Raw genomic sequence first — 19,082 nt, 5'->3', positions numbered from 1 at the left:
TCGACCCCTGTGACGTCATCTTTGACCTGACCTGAAAATGACCTGAGTAAAAATTGTAGACCTTGTCCGTGCGTATCCGATGCCGTTTACCGCTTGTCGCTATCTTGCTTCGTTCTCGAGATCTCAGGGGGGGGGGACGGTCATCCGCCCCCCCCCCCCCCCGTCGGTGCGAAGTTGGCGCAGACCCCCGTCAGTGCGCGGGTTAACATCACGGACGGCACGTATGCCACCCTCATCTTACACACTTGATTTTATTTAGCCCCATCGCTCTGGAATTTCTCAAACTCCCTAACCGGTCAGTGAGTTTGCAAACTCCCTAGTGAATTTGTAAACTCCCTAGTGAGTTTGCAAACTCACTGATGGGTCAGGGAGTTTGCAAACTCCCTAGGGAGTTTGCAAACTCACGGATTTCTCAAACTCCCTGTAACATATATAAATACATGTTTGAACGTTTGAAACCACGAAGCTTGCAAACGCGCGACTAATGCGAGCCGACATACCTACACCGAATCGCGATTCCGGCCAAACATGATCTCGGAAAGTATAGGTCACAGGTCAATTGTCAAAGGTCATTTTGGTCAGGGCCATAGAATTTTGAGGGTATAGGTGTAACGGGTGTAACATTAATCAATACGAGGTTGCTGAAAGTTTCGTCGCGATCAGCCGCTTTTTACACGAGTTATTCGCGAAAAAGTAAAAACCTTAGGGGGTGTATCGGGTGTATCAACCCCCCTGTGCCGGCGAGGGTTATGATAGCGAAGCTATCGGACCGTAAAACTCATAGGTATCACACTGCAAAGTGATATCATTGCAAGATTAGCCAAGTTATGAAAACGTGTTAAAATTTGGGTGCCTGCGTTATCCTACCTAAATTTGAATCCTATAGATGCTACTAGTTTGACGGACATGCAATCCCACACCACTTTCGCCGCACATGTGACTACACCAAATTTGTTCTATTACTTTGACAACAGAACAAACCATGCTTGCCGAATGCAAGCCGGCCGAACGTAATATTTTTGTCAAAGGGAGTAATATTGGATAATTATATGATTTATGTTCGTATGTTACTAGACTTTACAAAAACCTTCCAATTTGATCCACACAGTTCACAGGAAATACTAATAAGCAAAATTATCCTGCATGAGTTCTGCGTACGATGTATGCTGATACGGATCTCGAACAGAACCACCTTGGTGTGAAGCGCTGCCTCTGCAGGCCGGCGTGATTTTGACTTATGGGAGTAATTTGGCCTTATATTGTCCATTTTTGTCTTGGTTTCATTAGCGATATTCATAAACGGACACCTTACTATTCTAGGAAACTAGCTAACCAAGGAGGGAGTCTGCTGCTTTTGCAACTTCTGCCAGGTAGGTGTTGGCAAATGTCTGGTCCAGCGACTGATGATGGATGGTGGTAAACTCAAGTTGTTAAATTGATTTTTTTTTGATATAGCTTAACTACTCATAACTCGTTTTTAACGGAAGGTAAAGTTGTTGCCTGCTCTTTACCTGCACCACCAGATGCTTTGATAATATGTAGCTGAATGCCAGACTAACATTGCAACAGAATAAACAAGCTACACCAATTTGGGCGATGCATCTGCTCCAGACCGCACCTACTGAGTGGAATGTGAAAACAGGGCAACAGAGGGTATATTTAGTCATGTGACTGCCAAGAAAATCCCCCTTTTGCTGCCTTCCACAGGCTAATTGTCACATGATTTGTGTAAGCGAATTTCAAGAGCCTTGAGCAAATCACCCGAGGTGCCCTGTTTTCAAATTCCACCCACTAACTGGATTCAATATCAACACAGTTGCAGCAATATGCATTGAACAAGACCTTGTGGTAAAATCTGCAAACATATTTGGTAGCTTTTGCTGAGCTGGGGGTGCCCAACAATGAACTGCCCTTGCTCAGCAAATCCCAGTGGTGACTTTGATGTCCATCTGTTATGGCTATAAAGCCAAGCTGGCTTGGAATTGGATGAGTGGGCATCCCCAGCTCGGCATAATCTTCCACCTATGTCTGCAAAATGTATGTATTTGGAGTACTCATGGCAAAAGAGATGAATGCTCCCTGGCTGACCCCATTGTGTCTTTCATATATCATTTTCCTCATCAATGCTGCCCTTGCACAGTGGTGCACAATGGCTCCTTCATCCTTGTTGGGGGCTGCACTGCTCCACTCAAAATCTACACCATGAGACGACAGTTTCAGTATAGGACATCAGCACAGCTGCTGCGTGCTGAGTGCCTCTGGGCTCTGCACTGACAAAATCTTGTCAAAAGTGTCATGATCTGCAGTCTAGGCTAAAGTGCAGAGCTGGGGACAAGCCTGGCACTGCATTCATGTGCATTGTGCTGGCAGTCAAATGTTTGGATCAAGAATGAAATCCAGCTGTGGATATTTAATTATTCCACTCATTTTCTTCTCTACTTTACCATAATTTCCCACTCATAAAACTAGAAGAATATCATTTATTATTGCTAAACTACTAATTACCGGAAGTAGAGCTAAAATATCTTAAGATGTATTTAAGAAATGCATGTATTTATTCATTTAAACTTATTTTCCAAGTATTGTTACCTATGGAATGAAAGTTAATTTTCGCGAAGTTAGAGTTCAAACTAATTGTTCAGGAAATCCTTTAGGTCTGCTGCTTGCTTCTGACATGAATGAATGAAAATATGAGTTAAGCTTAATCTTATGTTAAGAAATGCATTTTTCATGCTTGATTAGGTAATATTCTAGTGTTTGATGTTAGAATTATCCACTCAACACCATGGCTCATAAGCAATCCTGTTACACTGTTTGAGGTACACTCTTCTCCTAGATAAGGCAAGACACAATTGCCACTTGTCACCTTCAGGTTCATTTGGAGAAGTAAATAATGCTTTTTGCTTATCTCCAGCATGGGAAGTGATGCTTAGCTGATAACTTCATTTAGTGATAGAGTAGTCAACATTGTCAATGGGCTGAGTGCACTCCTGGTACCCACACCCAGCCCATTGACAATGTTGCCACAGATATCTTATTTTTTACTTCTTCTGTTTTTTACTGCTTCCAGACCCCTATCTGAGTGGCCAACTGTGAATGTGGTCTGTGGACAGTGTGGGTGACAGAGGTGCCCTTCGTAAGACTTCGTAAATTGTCCTGAAAGTTTGTTGGCACTTGGCAGGGTGCTCAGTCAGGTTAGAACTTCTTTATAACTCCTGATATTTGAGTGGATGTATAAAATGTGCGTAAAACGAAGTAATATGCTCCTCTACGCTTTTAAAGGGCAACAACCTCGTGTTATTTACCCACTCTATTTCTACATTTACCCGCGCCCCGCTGGGCTCCCGAATTTCCTCACCTTGCGAGGGGGGGGGGGGGCTGGGGTTGAACAATATCCCCTTCTAATTCGGGTCCTCGCCACGTAGCGACTTGCGGCAGGCACGGTCAGTTTGTTTCCCCTCCCTTCTCAAATGGGCCTATCAACGCACCATCCTGGTCGGACTTTGTGAACCTCCGCAAGTGGGGCAATATCAAAATGGTCGACGAGGATGAGATTCGAACTCACGCGGGGAGACCCCATTGGATTAGCAGTCCAACGCCTTAACCACTCGGCCACCTCGTCACATACATGTTGAGTGGCGGGAATCACGGCGCCGGCAGGCGTTACTCCTTTCTAGAAATTGTTGCGTCACGCCCGGGTATTGTCCGCCGGTTCGCTGTCACGATAGGGCTCAGCTGGTCTGGGGACCCCGCAGCTATCGGGGTGCTGGGTGCGACCTTCGCCGGGCGGGTGGGATGGGGGGCGGATCGAACAGACTCCTCCCCCCCCCCCCGTCTTACTCGGCTCGCGTGCCACTTAACGGCACGCGGCAAGCGGCGTTCGAAAGAGCGTTTTTTTCTATGCCGTTAGATTTTTTTTTTGGAAAGTAGGTACTTGGTCATTTTTTAGTTCAGGTCAAAGGTCAGGTCACAAAACGTCATCAAAAGTCTAATTTGACCTATTTCGACAATTTTAGACGAATCTGTGCATAATTCGAGAACGAATAAAGCTAGGTACAGCGCGGGGGAAAGCGCATTGGATATTCCTATTTCCTTTTAACCCTCGCGCTTAACCCGCGCCCCACTGGGGGGGGGGGCTATTTATAGCCCCCCCTCCCGTTTTTCTGCAATAACTTCCAAACCCCTTGACGTATCGACGCCAAACTTTCAGTACCTTCGGCTGCATCAATTTGACACATTGTGTCAAAATTTGAACTTCGTACCTATCATAGGTCGGCCGGAAATGACGTCAGAGTGACGTCATGTTCGGCCGATTTCGACGCAAAACATTGAACCACGGCAATCGCTCCCAAGAGCTCAGTTTTTAAGCTAGATCCAATTTCTTTGCATGAGAGGACTCAGAATAGACTGCGCTATCAAACTGCTATCTCGGATTTTCAAAATTTTGAAAATTTCGAAAATTTTAAATAATTAAATTTAAAATTTATATTTTTACATTTTTTTCAAAAAGTTTTTGACTTTTCGAAAAAACCGGAATATATGTGATAGAACGCATTATTATGACTACCTCTAGCAAGTTTTAGCTAAATATCTTCAAAAATGGCCAAGTTATACACATTATTGCAAAAAATTAACAATTATTAATTTTTCAAATCAATTTTTCAGCACGAATTTGACATCGTACGCCAATATAAATAGCACCATCGTGTTCCTGAGCTCAAACTGCATCGAATAGACACCTTTTTTGTTGAAATACATTAACTTCAAAATTTGACCTTTTTTGACCTGAAAGTGACCTGACCTAAGCTAAATTTGACTCAAAATGACCTCGCATGACACAGACGACATCAAATTCGAAATGTTTGGCCTAAATGGACCATAAAACATGTGTCACGTCACCGACGGATGATATAATATTTTCGTGACCTGTGATGACCTGACCTTGACCTGAAAATCAAATTACAAGTTTGGTACCCTCAGAGTATCTAGAGCATCTGTTCACGAGTGTGTGAACCAAAAATGAGCCTGATCTGACTTGTAAGACGGCGGCCAGAGCCCAAAACGTGAAGAAGCCAAAATGCTAATAATTTTTACTTTGACCTGACCTGTGACGTCATCAGTGACCTCGAGGTCAATAAAATTAGGTTTCGCTCGACAGTTTTTCCGGGGCTATCAGACGCCGTTTGAATTTTGACGATCGGCCCAGTAGTTTCGGAGTTAGGAGGGGGGGGGCTATGAATAGCCCCCCCCCCCCAGTAGGGCGTGTTATACGCAGACCCCAGTGGGGCGCGGGTTAAAGGGGGGAGGGGAGAAGGTCGAACGGTTTTCGCGAATAACTCGCGCAAAAAGCGGTAGATCGCCACAAAACTTTCAGTACCCTCGAGTTGATGAATTATACATTTAGGTACCCTGAAAATTCCGTGACCCATGTCTATCACAAATTATCGAAAAACTAGGTACTGGGAATTTTCGTGACCTTAGATGATCTTAGGGGTATACAGAGGAGTCACGGGTGTAATTTTGCGAATGAGTACTTTCATGTTTTCACACAGGTTCTTCGGAACGCTAAGAAAACGTATTACCAGAATGCTCTGAAAGATTCTGGTCCGAGAGAAACATGGCAAATTTTAAATGAAATGACTAAAGGAAATGTACCACAGCACAGGCTTCCGCATACTTTTAAAACTAATGAGGATGTGGTGACTGGTGCTGAGAACATTGCCGAATCTTTCAACACATATTTTGCTAACGTCGGTATAAAACTTAAAGATAACATACCCCCAAGCGACATTGACCCCATTGCTAACATTCCTAATGAAATAGGAAATACGTTTTCACACTTTGAAGACATAAACGAGATTGAACTGGAAAACATTATTACTAACACAAATAATGTTGGCGATGGAATTGATGGTATCAATGCTCGTATTTTTAAATCGACATTCCGTGCAATATTAAGGCAGCTTGTCTTCTTTTTTAACCTTTGCTTACGCCAAGGCATGTTTCCATCCGGCCTGAAAAGAGCAGTTATCAAGCCAATTTATAAAACAGGTAGTAAAGACAGGTTCTCAAACTACCGACCTATCAGTATCTTGCCTTTTTTGTCTAAAATACTAGAAAAAATAATATATAATAGATTAGAGTACTATTTCGATAGTAACGAAATTATAAGTAGCTATCAATTTGGGTTTAGGAAAGACGTGTAATTTTGCGAATGAGTACTTTCATGTTTTCACACAGGTTCTTCGGAACGCTAAGAAAACGTATTACCAGAATGCTCTGAAAGATTCTGGTCCGAGAGAAACATGGCAAATTTTAAATGAAATGACTAAAGGAAATGTACCACAGCACAGGCTTCCGCATACTTTTAAAACTAATGAGGATGTGGTGACTGGTGCTGAGAACATTGCCGAATCTTTCAACACATATTTTGCTAACGTCGGTATAAAACTTAAAGATAACATACCCCCAAGCGACATTGACCCCATTGCTAACATTCCTAATGAAATAGGAAATACGTTTTCACACTTTGAAGACATAAACGAGATTGAACTGGAAAACATTATTACTAACACAAATAATGTTGGCGATGGAATTGATGGTATCAATGCTCGTATTTTTAAATCGACATTCCGTGCAATATTAAGGCAGCTTGTCTTCTTTTTTAACCTTTGCTTACGCCAAGGCATGTTTCCATCCGGCCTGAAAAGAGCAGTTATCAAGCCAATTTATAAAACAGGTAGTAAAGACAGGTTCTCAAACTACCGACCTATCAGTATCTTGCCTTTTTTGTCTAAAATACTAGAAAAAATAATATATAATAGATTAGAGTACTATTTCGATAGTAACGAAATTATAAGTAGCTATCAATTTGGGTTTAGGAAAGACATGAGCACATATATGCCCATCCTTTTGGTGCAAGATAAGATCACTGAAGCATTTGAAGCAGGCAAAGTTGTATGTGGCATTTACCTAGACCTCCGCAAAGCTTTCGATACTGTAAATGTGAATATTTTACTACAAAAGCTATATAGGTATGGCATTCGTGGGCAGGCTCATATGATGATTAAATCATATTTACAGGACCGTACACAGTGTGTCGAGATAGATCACTCACGATCTAGCCTCATTCCCATCGATATCGGTGTGCCACAGGGATCGATTTTAGGACCACTCCTCTTTCTTATTTACATTAATGACTTCCCTTCAATATCTCCCAATTTTAATGCATATTTGTATGCAGATGACACAGCAATTTTCGTTGAAGGGAAAGATGAGCGACAACTGCAGTCACGGATAAATAACATTGTGCCTAAAATTTCAGATTGGTTTGCAGCAAACCAACTTTCAATCAATACAGACAAAACATTTTGTCAGCTTTACAATAACTCGCGCAATAAAATAACAATAACCGTCTCCCTTACTGGTAACAACATCAAGTTTGTTAAAACAGTGAAATACCTAGGTATGTATATAGATGACGACATGCGATGGAAATCGCACATTGCTCACCTCACCAAGATACTTAGCCGAAATGTCGGACTTATAAGCAGAGTCCGGTATTTTGTTACCAGTAAACAGTTGCTGCTGCTATACAATGCCCTTTTCTTACCGTATGTGAACTATTGTTGCATGATCTTTAGTAATACTTACAGTACTAGCATCACCAAACTACAAACCCTACAAAAACGAGTCATTAGGTTGATTGATGGTAGTGAGAGGCTTGCTCACACTGCCCCTATTTTTAAAAAGCTGAAGCTGCTTCGTCTTACCGACATCGGTAAACAGCAATCATTACTTTTACTGCATCGTAAGCTAAATGAAACTTTGCCCACATCCCTAGATAACTTTTTTACCTTAGCTGAACCAGACCGAGTCACGCGCTCAGCTCATCATTTCAATGAAATGTTCACTGAAAAACTATACCGTACACACACGATACGATGGGCTGGTCCCAGGCTCTGGAACCAAATAATCAGTCCTATGTTTCCGAACATACAGACAATTCCGGCATCCAAAAGACAGCTAAAAAATATAATAAGAGGTTCTCTTTTAGACTCGTACTGATATTCATATGCACCTAACCTTACCTTAGATTCTTACTGATATCCTGGTAGGAAGGCCCTCATGGCCCTGCGACCTTGCGCGGCGGGCGTCGAGGTGCTGTGTTTGCCGCATAGGTCCGTCGGGGTCGGATAGCCGGCCCTCGGCGCCTGCCGCCGGGGACGTGGGGCTAGTCTGCGTTCCATTTCTACTATTTCTATTTTTTCTGTCCTGTTTTTTTTTTCTCAGTAGTGTCTTGTTAAATCAGTTGAGGAGAGAGAGAGGTGGTACATTTCAGTGTTCCGTTTTTACAGTCATACCAAAATGGAATATTTTGGTATTACCCACTGATTATTTGTGTACCTATGGTAGTGTCGTTTGCCGTTTTGGTTATATGTGTATCACTTTCTTTGTATTGTATCAATGTGTCATGTGCCGTCTATGTTGTGTATGTGCGTTTGTGGATTATTTTTTTTGCGCCTGCCGCAAGAGGAAGTCCTAGAAGTTTTAGATACCGTAGTGGTCTCTATCTCCGATAGAGAAAGCAATATTAGAATAACTCGCCCCTCATCTACCCCGCCTGCCGAGTTAGGCTCGCCCAGCAACAAGCTTGCTTAGCTGGGTGGCCTATTTCGGTGGGCACTTGACCATGCTGAAACCTGACCAGGAACCGACACCGACCTTTTGATCTGCATGCTACCGGCTTATACCCATGTCCTTGTGTGATTGTTCCAACTCCCTGTACGAATGTGTAACTAACCAAGGTATGAATGTATAGGTACTGAAGAAAAAAAAACAAAAAAAAACGTAGTGTCTAGTCAAAGCTATTTTTAGCTTTGATTTCTTTCCGCCCCCTGTATGCATGACTCATAACAATACTTGCATCTGTATTTGGCTGCACAGGTTTTTCGCTTCTTTTTTTGTTATTTTCCTTTTCTTAGCAGGGAGTGTCACGACTTGCATATTTTTGTTTTTGGTGTTAACGTATGGTTCTGTGGTCGTGCGGGACCGTGGGTGGACACTCCTGGTCGTCTGTTCATGGGCGGCGGACTATTTTGTAGATTAGTTAGTGCATGAAAAAAAATGTTTACCTACCAGTAAAACGCCTTTTGGGCGAAGAACGAGCGAGCGAGATAGTGAGCCCTACACCTGCGGAAGGGCGAGAGGGTACTTCCAACGGGCTTGTGCAAAGCACCCTTCTAACCGGTCGCTAGCGGTGTGCCAAATTTGAACGCAATCGGCCCAGCCGTTCCTGAGATCTGGAAGCGGGATTCTGCACGTGCGCACGTGCAAACGGGGGTCCAAAATGACTTGGACCCCTTTTTTTGGACCTGACCTTAGGTTACCGATAACAGTATTCTGGGATATACATTCCATACATACCACTACCCTCATTACGTTAAAAGGTTCAAAACGATCGGTTAATCGGCAAACATTAAAACTTTTGGGGTGGGGAAGGTCACGACATTACCTGGTGACCTTACCTTGAAAGAGCAGTGTAATTTTCACATGTGCAGAATAGATGTATGATAAGGTCTGCTAAAACGGCGGTATTTAAGATATGTATTCGTGAAAAACTGCAAGGAGGGGGGCGGGGCTGGGAGTGTTCAAACACTGCTCCCGGCATGGCGCGTCACGGGCTTGGTCGGATTGACTCATCTCGGTTTTCGCGAATAACTCGCGGAAAAAGCGGTCGATTATGGCGATAATTTCATTGCCTTCGAGTTGATCGATTTTACACATCTTGTAAATTTTCGTAACTCTGACCTAGATGACCTTTGACCTGTAACCTGTTTCTCGAAACAATTTCAGGTAGGAATTGCGATTCGGCGCATCCGTATGTCGGCGCACATTCTCCGTGCGTTTTCAGACTTTTGTGATTATATACAATCAGGGTTACTTTTAAAGGGGGGAAGAGGGGAATTTCCCCCCTTCGAAAATTCCGCTCCCCCTTTCAAATCGTGTCTGAACGGCTAGGGAGGGAAGGGGGAATTTCCCCCTTTCAAATATATTTTGGAGCCCATTTTCAATCAATTCGCTATTCAGATTCTATAGTCATCGTTAATCAGATTCTCGTCATCAATCAACGTTGCTGGCGTTAAGATAATTATTAATTTTCAATTTTCGGTTCCATCCAACCATTTTACGTTCAGTGCAGCAGGAACTCCAGATTTGACCCGATACCGATCGGATAGTCGGTGGGACCGTCTCTTGTCTTGTCTCTTCCGTCTTTTCGCAATCACTGACATATCGGTACAGGCGTCGGCGTAGAAACCGGCGGGGGACGGGATTACCTCTCCGAACCAAGGGTGGATACAGGGGGAGGGGGGCAATGGGCCATGGCCCCTCCTTTGACGCAAAAAGAAGGTGACCCCCTTTTGGACCCCCTTTTATATTCTGTGTTCTTTCTCAGAAACGACCCATTTATTCACGATTATTTTCACTTTTTCATCGACGCCAAGGCCAGACATCTAAATTTTTTGTCCCAATATGACAATGGCCGTGTTTAACCATCCTCCAAACCGGAATCATTGAAGGAAAAACAACGTTATTTTTGTCCCATAGGCATCAAAGCTTTGAGTAATAAATGACTTTTCTCTTTATGCAGCATTCACGTTCATCTGCTTTGCATGCAGAGCAGGGCGCAAAAAAAAGTACCTCATCACAGCCGGCTTTCCCAATGGAACTTTCACTGCTCACTAATACTAATAGTAATAATTCAAGTTTTGTGCTTCATTAGTTTTTGTTCGGATATCACTGCCCACCTTGTAGTTGTAGAGGTTGCAGTTTTGTAGCGCCGTCGTTTCTCTACATACACGACCACACAAAGAACTTTGGAATTGCTCGTTAACTGTAGCTTTTGTGAGCGTTTAAGAATTTCATGTTTTTTGCTCATTTTTGCTCGAACAGTTTGACATCAATTACTCCTGACCTAAGGTGACCTAAGACTTGAAATTTTGTGCGAAGGTTTCAAATTGATGCCCGGTAAGGTACTAAAAATTTGGCGGCGCTGCGCGCCGCCGTTTTTCGCTTTTCAAGAAAACCCACATGGGGCCAAAATGACCCCCAATCAGGGCGCGGATTAACCTCTCTCTTTAGAAAGGCGTTACTTAATGTTTGGCCGGGGTATACCTACTAGTTATTGATACCACTGATAGGTTGATACTACTGATTGGCATTTGCAAGGGCGCAGTCAAGTTGGGACCTCCCCCGCCCCTTACAGCCAAGGTAGGTGCGTAGGTATATTTTTTAGCAAAATTATTTTTTGGCAACCTTCCAAAATAAAGTGGCTGAAACCCGAGGAAAGAATAGGATTTGGGGGTAGGTAAGGTTCTGCGGGCTCCATCCTAACGAAAAACCTAATGGTATTGCCGCCCACCCCCCTTTCAGATGCCCCTGGATCCGCCTTTGCCCCGAACTTTATTCCCCCTCTCAACTTTTCCTGTAAAAGTAACCCTGTATACAATTACATGCTAACATGTAAAACGCTGCTTGTCCCATGCATTATGGTGGGTTTCAATGTCATGGGAAGGTCTGGTCAAGGCCATTGAGTTCATATGACCCTGGCTCACTTTTTCGAGTTTCACATGGTTGCTGGTAGTTTGGTTTCGAATTTTGCACATATTTGAACTTTACATAAGCAGTTTTGGTGCCCATCCAACACCAGTTAAGAAGCTGTCAGTGGTGGTCAACTCCTAACAGTTAAGAGTATGGATAGCCATCAGGACGCCTACTGGTTGACCTGACTTGACCCGGCCTGACCTACCCCAACTGCATGAATACGTCATCTATGATCAAAACTACCATGAAATTCGAAATCAGGACCCCTCAGAGACCTTTCAGCAGGTCCCAATTTTCCCGACTTGGGGTCATTGACCTGACTTGGAAGGTTAGCTAATGATCTAGGATCTCATCTCAAAACTCGGTATCATCGTTTTTTTTTTCTCGTCACAGGGAACACGCTCGTTTTTTCGCGAAGCCTTGGTCTGGGACCGAACGGCGAGGGGGGGGGGGGTCTAAAAATATATCGCTACTGCCGTTTGGGTATGTCACTGCCTTCTTTTTTTGTATTCAGTTGTTATCATTTTCTACTGATGGGCTGCTTCGTGTTACCACGGCTAGCCGGTGGACTTGAATATGGCCAGTGTCGTCCTGGCAATAGCCTCCAATGACTGTCGACCCTGGCCAAAGAAACAGGCATTTTCAGCGAATCCTAACGTTTCGATGATTCTTAGAAAAGTCACTGATGAATATTCACGAGCTCAACAGAACAGATCAGTGCTACACGGATAAATGCTCTATGCTAATGCTGTTCAATGCTCTAAAATTAATGGGTTCTATCCTGTGATGTGGGTTTGATAAGGGTTATTTATTTGACTTACATGCTATCAATGTCTGGCTTTAGGCTGGTCAGTTTTGTTGTACTGTAGATTGGAAACTTCCCATCATTTTTTTTTTGCATCAATCCCTATTGTTTCTGGCATCCTAAAAAAGTTCGTTTCTCCATTTGCTTTCATTTAAACTTCTGATTGATATGTGCATTGTGTATGAATCCCTGCAAACATTTACAAATGAATGATGACGTCACATTTGATGCCGAATATTTGCTTAAACTGGGTTGAACTTGAACTGGGCTGATCAGGAAACTGTAAAGCATGTTTCCTTTTTACACCGTTTTACATATGGACATATCGCCCTATCCGCTCAGGAATGCAGTTTTACTGCGAGCACCTGTTGCTAAATCCTCTGATCTCCCGGAGTGCTTAGCCAAACCTGGTTATTTTCTTCAGAGCTCAACTCAGTTACCGTGCATTCTGGTCGCTCTGTTTAAGGCTCGGCAACAGGAACTAACTATCAGCAGGAAGTCCTGACCCAAAGAAACTGAGCCATGGGGAAGAAAGATAAGAAGAAGGGCCAGGGAATGGAGAAAACTGCCGCAAAGACAGAGAAGAATCTAACGAAGAAGTTGAAAAAGTCACTGAAGAAAAAGGGTGAGGTGAGTGAAATTTTATTTCTTGACGATGGACAAGCGTGCTTCGAAAAAAACATAACTTAAGGAAGTAAAGATTTTACGTAGAGACTCAATCTCGAGTGGAGATTCAGAGACTGTAAAATCGGCTAGTCTGTGTTAGATTCTGACAGCAGTCGCCGACTTCTGACCGCGCTCCCTCGCCGTACCCCTCCCGCAGGAGAGCGTCGAGCAGATGGTGGTGCGTCTGGCGGCGCAGCACGAGCTCCAGAAGGAGGTCTCAGAGACGGTCTGTCCGCCGCCCGAGGCGCGCTCCAGTTTCAGTCTGTGCGCGCACCCGGAGCGCGATGAGCTCTTCCTGTACGGCGGCGAGTACTACAACGGAAAACAGGTGAGGGGCGAGGCGCCGGCGGACACCAATACATGTCTGGTCAGTGGTCACCTCCCACACACGGGGCACACCCCGACCTGGCCAATTACACGTCTTGAAACGATCGCCGAACGTTGCTATTGTATTGATTATATTGATTTATAGTACTGGTATGTGTGTGTGTCTGTGCCAGTAGGTAACGCTGCGTTTTCAGACGGCCGTGTACGGCGAGCTGTACCAGTACCAGTGTGACTGTACTCTACCACAGTACCGCTGTATGTTTACAGACGGCCGTGTACGGCGACTTGTACCAGTACCGCTGCTGTCTCTACCAGTAGGTACCGCTCTATGTTTACAGACGGCCGTGTACGGCGATCTGTACCAGTACCGGTGCGCGGCGGCCGGCCGGCCGGCCTGCTGGCGGCTCCTGCAGTACCCGCGCGGCCCGCCGCCCCGCTGTGGCCACGCGGCCGTCTCGGTGCCGCTGGGCGGCGGACAGATGTGGATGTTCGCCGGCGAGTTTTCGGCGCCCAGCGGCGAGCAGTTCCACCACTACCGCGACCTCTGGTGTCTGCACATCGCCGACAAACGCTGGGAGAAGGTCAGGTAGGTTAGTGCTGCGCCAGGTGCTTTTTATTCAACTTAGTGAGTTAGCTTCTAACCGTAATTAGGCATTGAATCACGCAGAGCAATACTATTTTAATTCGCCCATGTCTGTGTGCCTTGTGTGCAGCCTACAGCTCTGCCCGCGTATGACCATGTGTGCTTTGTGCCCTGTGTCGGCAGTGCACAGGGCGCCGCCCCATCGGCTCGCAGCGGCCACCGGATGGTGTACGTGCAAAAACACCTGGTGGTGTTTGGCGGTTTCCATGACAACCTGCAGAGCTTCCAGTACTTCAACGACGTGCACGCGCTGGATCTGGAGCGGCGACAGTGGCGCAAACTGGAAGTCACCGGTCAGTGGCCGGCTGGGGTCGGGCTGGATCTGAGACACGGTTGCGACCATGGTCCGGCTCTTTGCACAGTTAGGTTGAGAATAGATATAAATGAGGTAGCTTCAGAGGCTAGGGAAATATGTTGTCAATGTAAGGTCACTAACTTTCAATCTATTTGTTACTACTAATTTCTACCGTACCTAAACGAGAGCATCGCTGCTCTCCACTTGTATGTGTATCTTGTATTAAAAAAAAAAAACAAAAAAAAAAAACTTCAATCAGTGAACGTCTTGACGTGCCAATTACAGTGCTGTCTACTCGGCTCTCCGTCCCGCCGCGACCACGCCAGATCAGGGTCCCGTCCCTCTGACCGTTCTGTGTTGGGTGCCCGGCAGGCCAAGGACCGTCGCCGCGCTCGAGCGTCACGATGCTGGCTCTGTCCGACGGCCGTATCCTGGTGTACGGCGGCTACTGCAAGGAGAAGGTGAAGAAGAACGTGGAGCGGGGCACCACGTTCAGCGACATGTACCTGCTGACGCCGGACAGTGAGTAGAGCGGGTCGAGGAACTGGTCGGTGGACACAGCATAGTGAGAAGGCAATGGCCAGATATCGAGAGAATGTGATCCATCTGTGCTGAGTGCCGAGTGCAGCTGTCTGCTGTCTTTTTATTTGTGCTGGCCGGTTTGGGTTCTGTTTTCGTCTAATTACACGTCTGGTTGTCAGTCTGTGGCTGTGCTGACTGCTGACCTCTGCCTGTATGTGTGCTGTATTCCAGAGCACTATCCAACCCTGCCCCTGACCCTGGCCCTCTGTTTAAGAGCTCGACCAGAGCTGTTTCAGAGCTGACTCGCGGTTGCTGCCGTATGAACTGACGCCGACCCCCTGTTTCAGAGCACGACCTCACCCTGACCCGGTGGCGGTGGACGGCTGTGAAACAGAGCGGCGCCAAGCCGTCCGAGCGGAGCGGCATGAGCGGCTGCCTGGTGCGCGGTGACAGCGCCCTCTTCTTCGGAGGTGAGAGTCGACTACTCCCGTACCGCCCTCTTCTTCGGAGGTGAGAGTCAACTACTCCCGTACCGCCCTCTTCTTCGGAGGTGAGAGTCGACTACTCCCGTACCTGCGGGGGGGGGGGGGGGCGGTCTCGGAAGGGGGAGGGTCTGGCCCGTCCTGTTCTGTGGGCGCGGGAGCGATTTTGATAGACGGATATCATATCATCTTTTCCCGTCCTTTGGATATCATAAATACAATCAGATTAAACACAGAATGGCATGCGATTCCCGTCGATCCTCTCTTATAATGCTCTGCCAACCTGTCAACTCGATGGTGCTGCCACCTCCAACAGTGTTCGATGTGCTCGACTACCCCAGAGTGTCTTACGAGCCATAGGTAGTTGACGACTTTCCCACTATTCGGTCCATCTTATGACCTCCCTGCCAATGATCCAATTGACTGGCTTTTGAGACCAATTTTGTTTAATGACAGAACACAGTTCAGGAGAGCCATATTGTAATTGATATCAGGCAGCGAGAGTACTTGTGGTATCGTCTGTTACCCGGTCCCTCTGAGCTAATCTGCCCAGTCGGACGGCTATCGCATTGTGCGAGTCGTGTCCTGACCTATGCTACTTCTCCATTCGACAGGTGTGAAGGACGACGAGGAGGACGACGCCCTGAGCGGCACCTTCTTCAACGACATGTACTCGTTGGACGTGGCCAAGGGCGTCTGGCGCACCGGTCAGTACTGCTGTGAAATGGCTGAATCCCTGCTTTTGTGGCACTCCCCCATAATATCGAACTTGCTGCACTAAATGAATGCACGTACTTACATTGAAACATAGAGGTACACGTTGTGCTCCTCGCCTACCTTTAAGGCTAGAATTCCCAGGTAGTTATAGTTGGCTGTTACTTGAGAAAATGAGCACACAGCGGCAGTACGATTGTAACGCCCTCCCCCGTCAGTGTCGCTATCCGGGAAGCGCGACCGGACGCGGCGGCGGCGGCGGCGGCGGGCCGACCAGGACGCGCCGCCGGCCGCCGGCGCCGAGGACGACCCGGCGGAGGAGCTGGAGGCCATGGCCATAGCCGAGGACGAGGAGGCGGCGCCGGCGGCGGGGCCGTGCGCGCGCGCCCGCGCCGGCCTGGCCGCCCGCGGCAGCCAGCTGTTCCTCTACGGCGGACAGGTGGAGCGGGGCAGCGTCGAGGTGACGCTCTCAGACTTCTACCAGCTCGGTGAGTTATCAGAGTAACACAGGGCCGCTCTCAGACTTCTACCAGCTCGGTGAGTTGATAGGAAACACAGGGTCCCTCTCAGACTTTTATCAGCTCGGTGAGTAACACAGAGCACAGGACCGCTCTCAGACTTTTACCAGCTCGGTATTAGAGAACACAATACTCCCCGACTTCTACCAGCTCGGTGAGTAGCAGAAAACACAGGACCTCTCCCCGACTTCTACCAGCTCGGTGAGTAGCAGAAAACACAGGACCTCTCCCCGAGTTCTGCCAGCTCGGTGAGTAATCAGAATGACACAGGACGGCTCTCATACTTCTATCACCTCGGTGAGTTAACAGCAGGTGACACGGGACCGCTCTGACTTTCACCAGCTTAGTGAGCAGCCAGCGGACACAGGGACTAGCGGAAAAGGCAGATTGCAAGTGCACTTAGAAAGTTAGAATCACTATGGTTATAACTAAGTGTCACTTTCGGAATCATATTGTTTTGGCCAACAGGCGCATGCCATTTTGGAGCGTCTAATTTTGCTGTCCGCTTAATTTGCCCTGACGACGATCCCCACTGTTTCTGCAGACGTGTCAAAGATGGACGAGTGGAAGACGCTGGTGGAGCAGCCCAAGGACGTCGACTGGCAGGGTTCAGACGACGAGAGCATGGACGAAGACGGCGAAGATGATGGTGAAGATGATGACGAAGACGACGATGACGAAGATGATGATGAAGATGATGATGAAGAAGGGGAGGAGGAGGAGGACAGAGATATGGAGGATGAAGATTTGTGACCGTGCTCAGGTTAGCGTACTGGCCGTATGCTGCGGGTTTTGTATTGCTGCTTTTATGAGGAGCTGCCATGTCTCACGCAAATAAGATATGTTGGAGCTACGAATAAACGACGCCTTGTGAGGCGGAGAGGTTAGTTCTGACGTTTTGGTGTCACCATTGGTGTGGCTCCTTTATTTTCGACGCCGTTTAATCGGTTTCCACTTTCGGTGCTTAGAGGTAATAACAGATTTACAGCTAATTTTTTTTAGGGATAGGCCCGGGCAGTGCTTGTCGAACAGCACTGCGGATCCGAAGGTTGGGACTTGAATTGTGAAAAACCGCCCGCCCGCCGCAAAACGCAAACACCGCAAAACGCACGCCCGAAACGCCAACGCAAACTTCGCAAAAAATAAACAATCGCCCGCCCGCCGAAAACCGCAGAAAAAAAAAACGCAAAAACGCCGCAAAAATCTAAACCACCCGCATCGCACGCACGCCAACCGCCGAAAAACGCCCGTCCGCCGCAAAACGCAAACACCGCCGCAAAAAAACGCCCGCATCGCCCGTTTTTTTTTTAGGGATATTTGGTTCTGTTATCACGTAGAAATGAATGTCTTGCAAGTGAAGTCTTAGTTCAATGTGGCTTTATCCGAAGATATAAGAGGACAATGACCTGATAGTCCGTGCTTATGACGAATGATTAACACGCGCACTGCAGGGGGGGGGGTTGTTTTCAACCCCCCCTGTGGTTTTTCGCAAATTGCGAGAAAACGGCGGCGCGTAGCGCCGCCAAATTTTGCATACCTGTTCTCACAACTTTTGCACACCTTGAGTAAAAATTTTGACCCCAGGTGACCTATGGTCAGGTCACCAGGTCAGGTCAAGTGACCCTACCTCGAAACGTAAATTTCGAAGTTTGCAATCCCACCAAGCCCACAGTTGTTGATATATGATCTTGAAACCCACAGTAAATAGTAAAGTCATCACGAGCTACAACTTGTATATCTCGGAATTTTTATATCGATGACCTAAGGTCAGGTCATTTTTGCGACCGGCCCATTATAAGTCAATGGGAGAAATTTCAACTTACTCTGAATGCCATCCTATTACTTCAATACGCTCAGGATCATAGTATTACAGGTCCCTGTTGGTGATTTCACCGAAACATATCACTTATGACCTTTGGAAGGTGATCTCCAGGTCATCTTAGGTCACCTGAGGTCACCAGCGGTTTTTCTTCAATAACTTGAGATTGAGTAGAGATAGAGACTCCGTTCGACGTTTATCGTGTTTTTCTCGTCAATGCGGATCGAATGATATGCAATATGACCTATTTCGGTCAGGTCATGACCTTGACCTAAGGTCAAATTTTCAACTTGACCTTTCGAGGTCATATTATATATCATTCGATGCGCCTTGACGAGCTAAGAACGATGGCGTTCGAATCGATCCTCTGTCTTGTGTGCAAGACAAGTTATTCAAGAAAAACTACCGCGAAATTCCTGTTGTGAAAATCGTAACATTTTGTCTTCGGTGACCTCTGGTGACCTCGTTTTTGACCTGACCCAAAAATGATCTTAGTATTTGTTGTCGATCTCATCTTAACCTATCCAACGCCGTTTACCGCTTGTCGCTACGTTGCGCCGTTTTCGAGATCTCAGGGGGGGTTGTTTTCAACCCCCCCCCCCCTGCAGTTCGTGTTCGGCTCAGACCCGCTGCAGTGCGCGTGTTAATCAGGTTTAGCGACCGATCCGACTGTAGAAAAGAACGACC

At 46.4% G+C, this 19,082-nt stretch overlaps 1 protein-coding gene and 1 non-coding gene across 3 annotated transcripts; one reads left to right on the top strand and one right to left on the bottom strand.

Moving 5' to 3' along the window:
- The first annotated feature begins 985 nt into the window (after positions 1-985).
- On the top strand, positions 986-17,463 carry LOC122379511 (kelch domain-containing protein 4-like). Of its 2 annotated transcripts, none has more exons than XM_043361779.1 (10): positions 986-1,010; positions 12,876-13,039; positions 13,233-13,403; positions 13,741-13,988; positions 14,169-14,338; positions 14,713-14,862; positions 15,210-15,332; positions 15,959-16,051; positions 16,277-16,546; positions 17,121-17,463. In XM_043361779.1, exons 2-10 carry the CDS (start codon positions 12,932-12,934, stop codon positions 17,327-17,329), a joined length of 1,542 nt encoding a protein of 513 aa, XP_043217714.1. In that variant the 5' UTR covers positions 986-1,010; positions 12,876-12,931; the 3' UTR covers positions 17,330-17,463. The 2 variants fall into 2 exon arrangements, with proteins under 2 accessions (XP_043217714.1, XP_043217713.1); XM_043361778.1 differs by lacking the exon at positions 986-1,010 and adding an exon at positions 1,191-1,370.
- Positions 3,541-3,622, bottom strand: Trnas-gcu. Its single transcript has one exon. It is a non-coding gene; the product is annotated as a tRNA-Ser (tRNA).
- Positions 17,464-19,082: the final 1,619 nt, after the last annotated feature.

This window comes from Amphibalanus amphitrite, unplaced genomic scaffold (genome assembly GCF_019059575.1).
Source record: "Amphibalanus amphitrite isolate SeventyFive unplaced genomic scaffold, NRLGWU_Aamphi_draft 000079F_arrow, whole genome shotgun sequence".
Taxonomy (NCBI): Eukaryota; Metazoa; Arthropoda; class Thecostraca; order Balanomorpha; family Balanidae; genus Amphibalanus; species Amphibalanus amphitrite.
The sequence above is the reverse complement of the archived record's forward strand: the minus strand, read 5'-3'. Positions and strand labels throughout refer to the sequence as shown.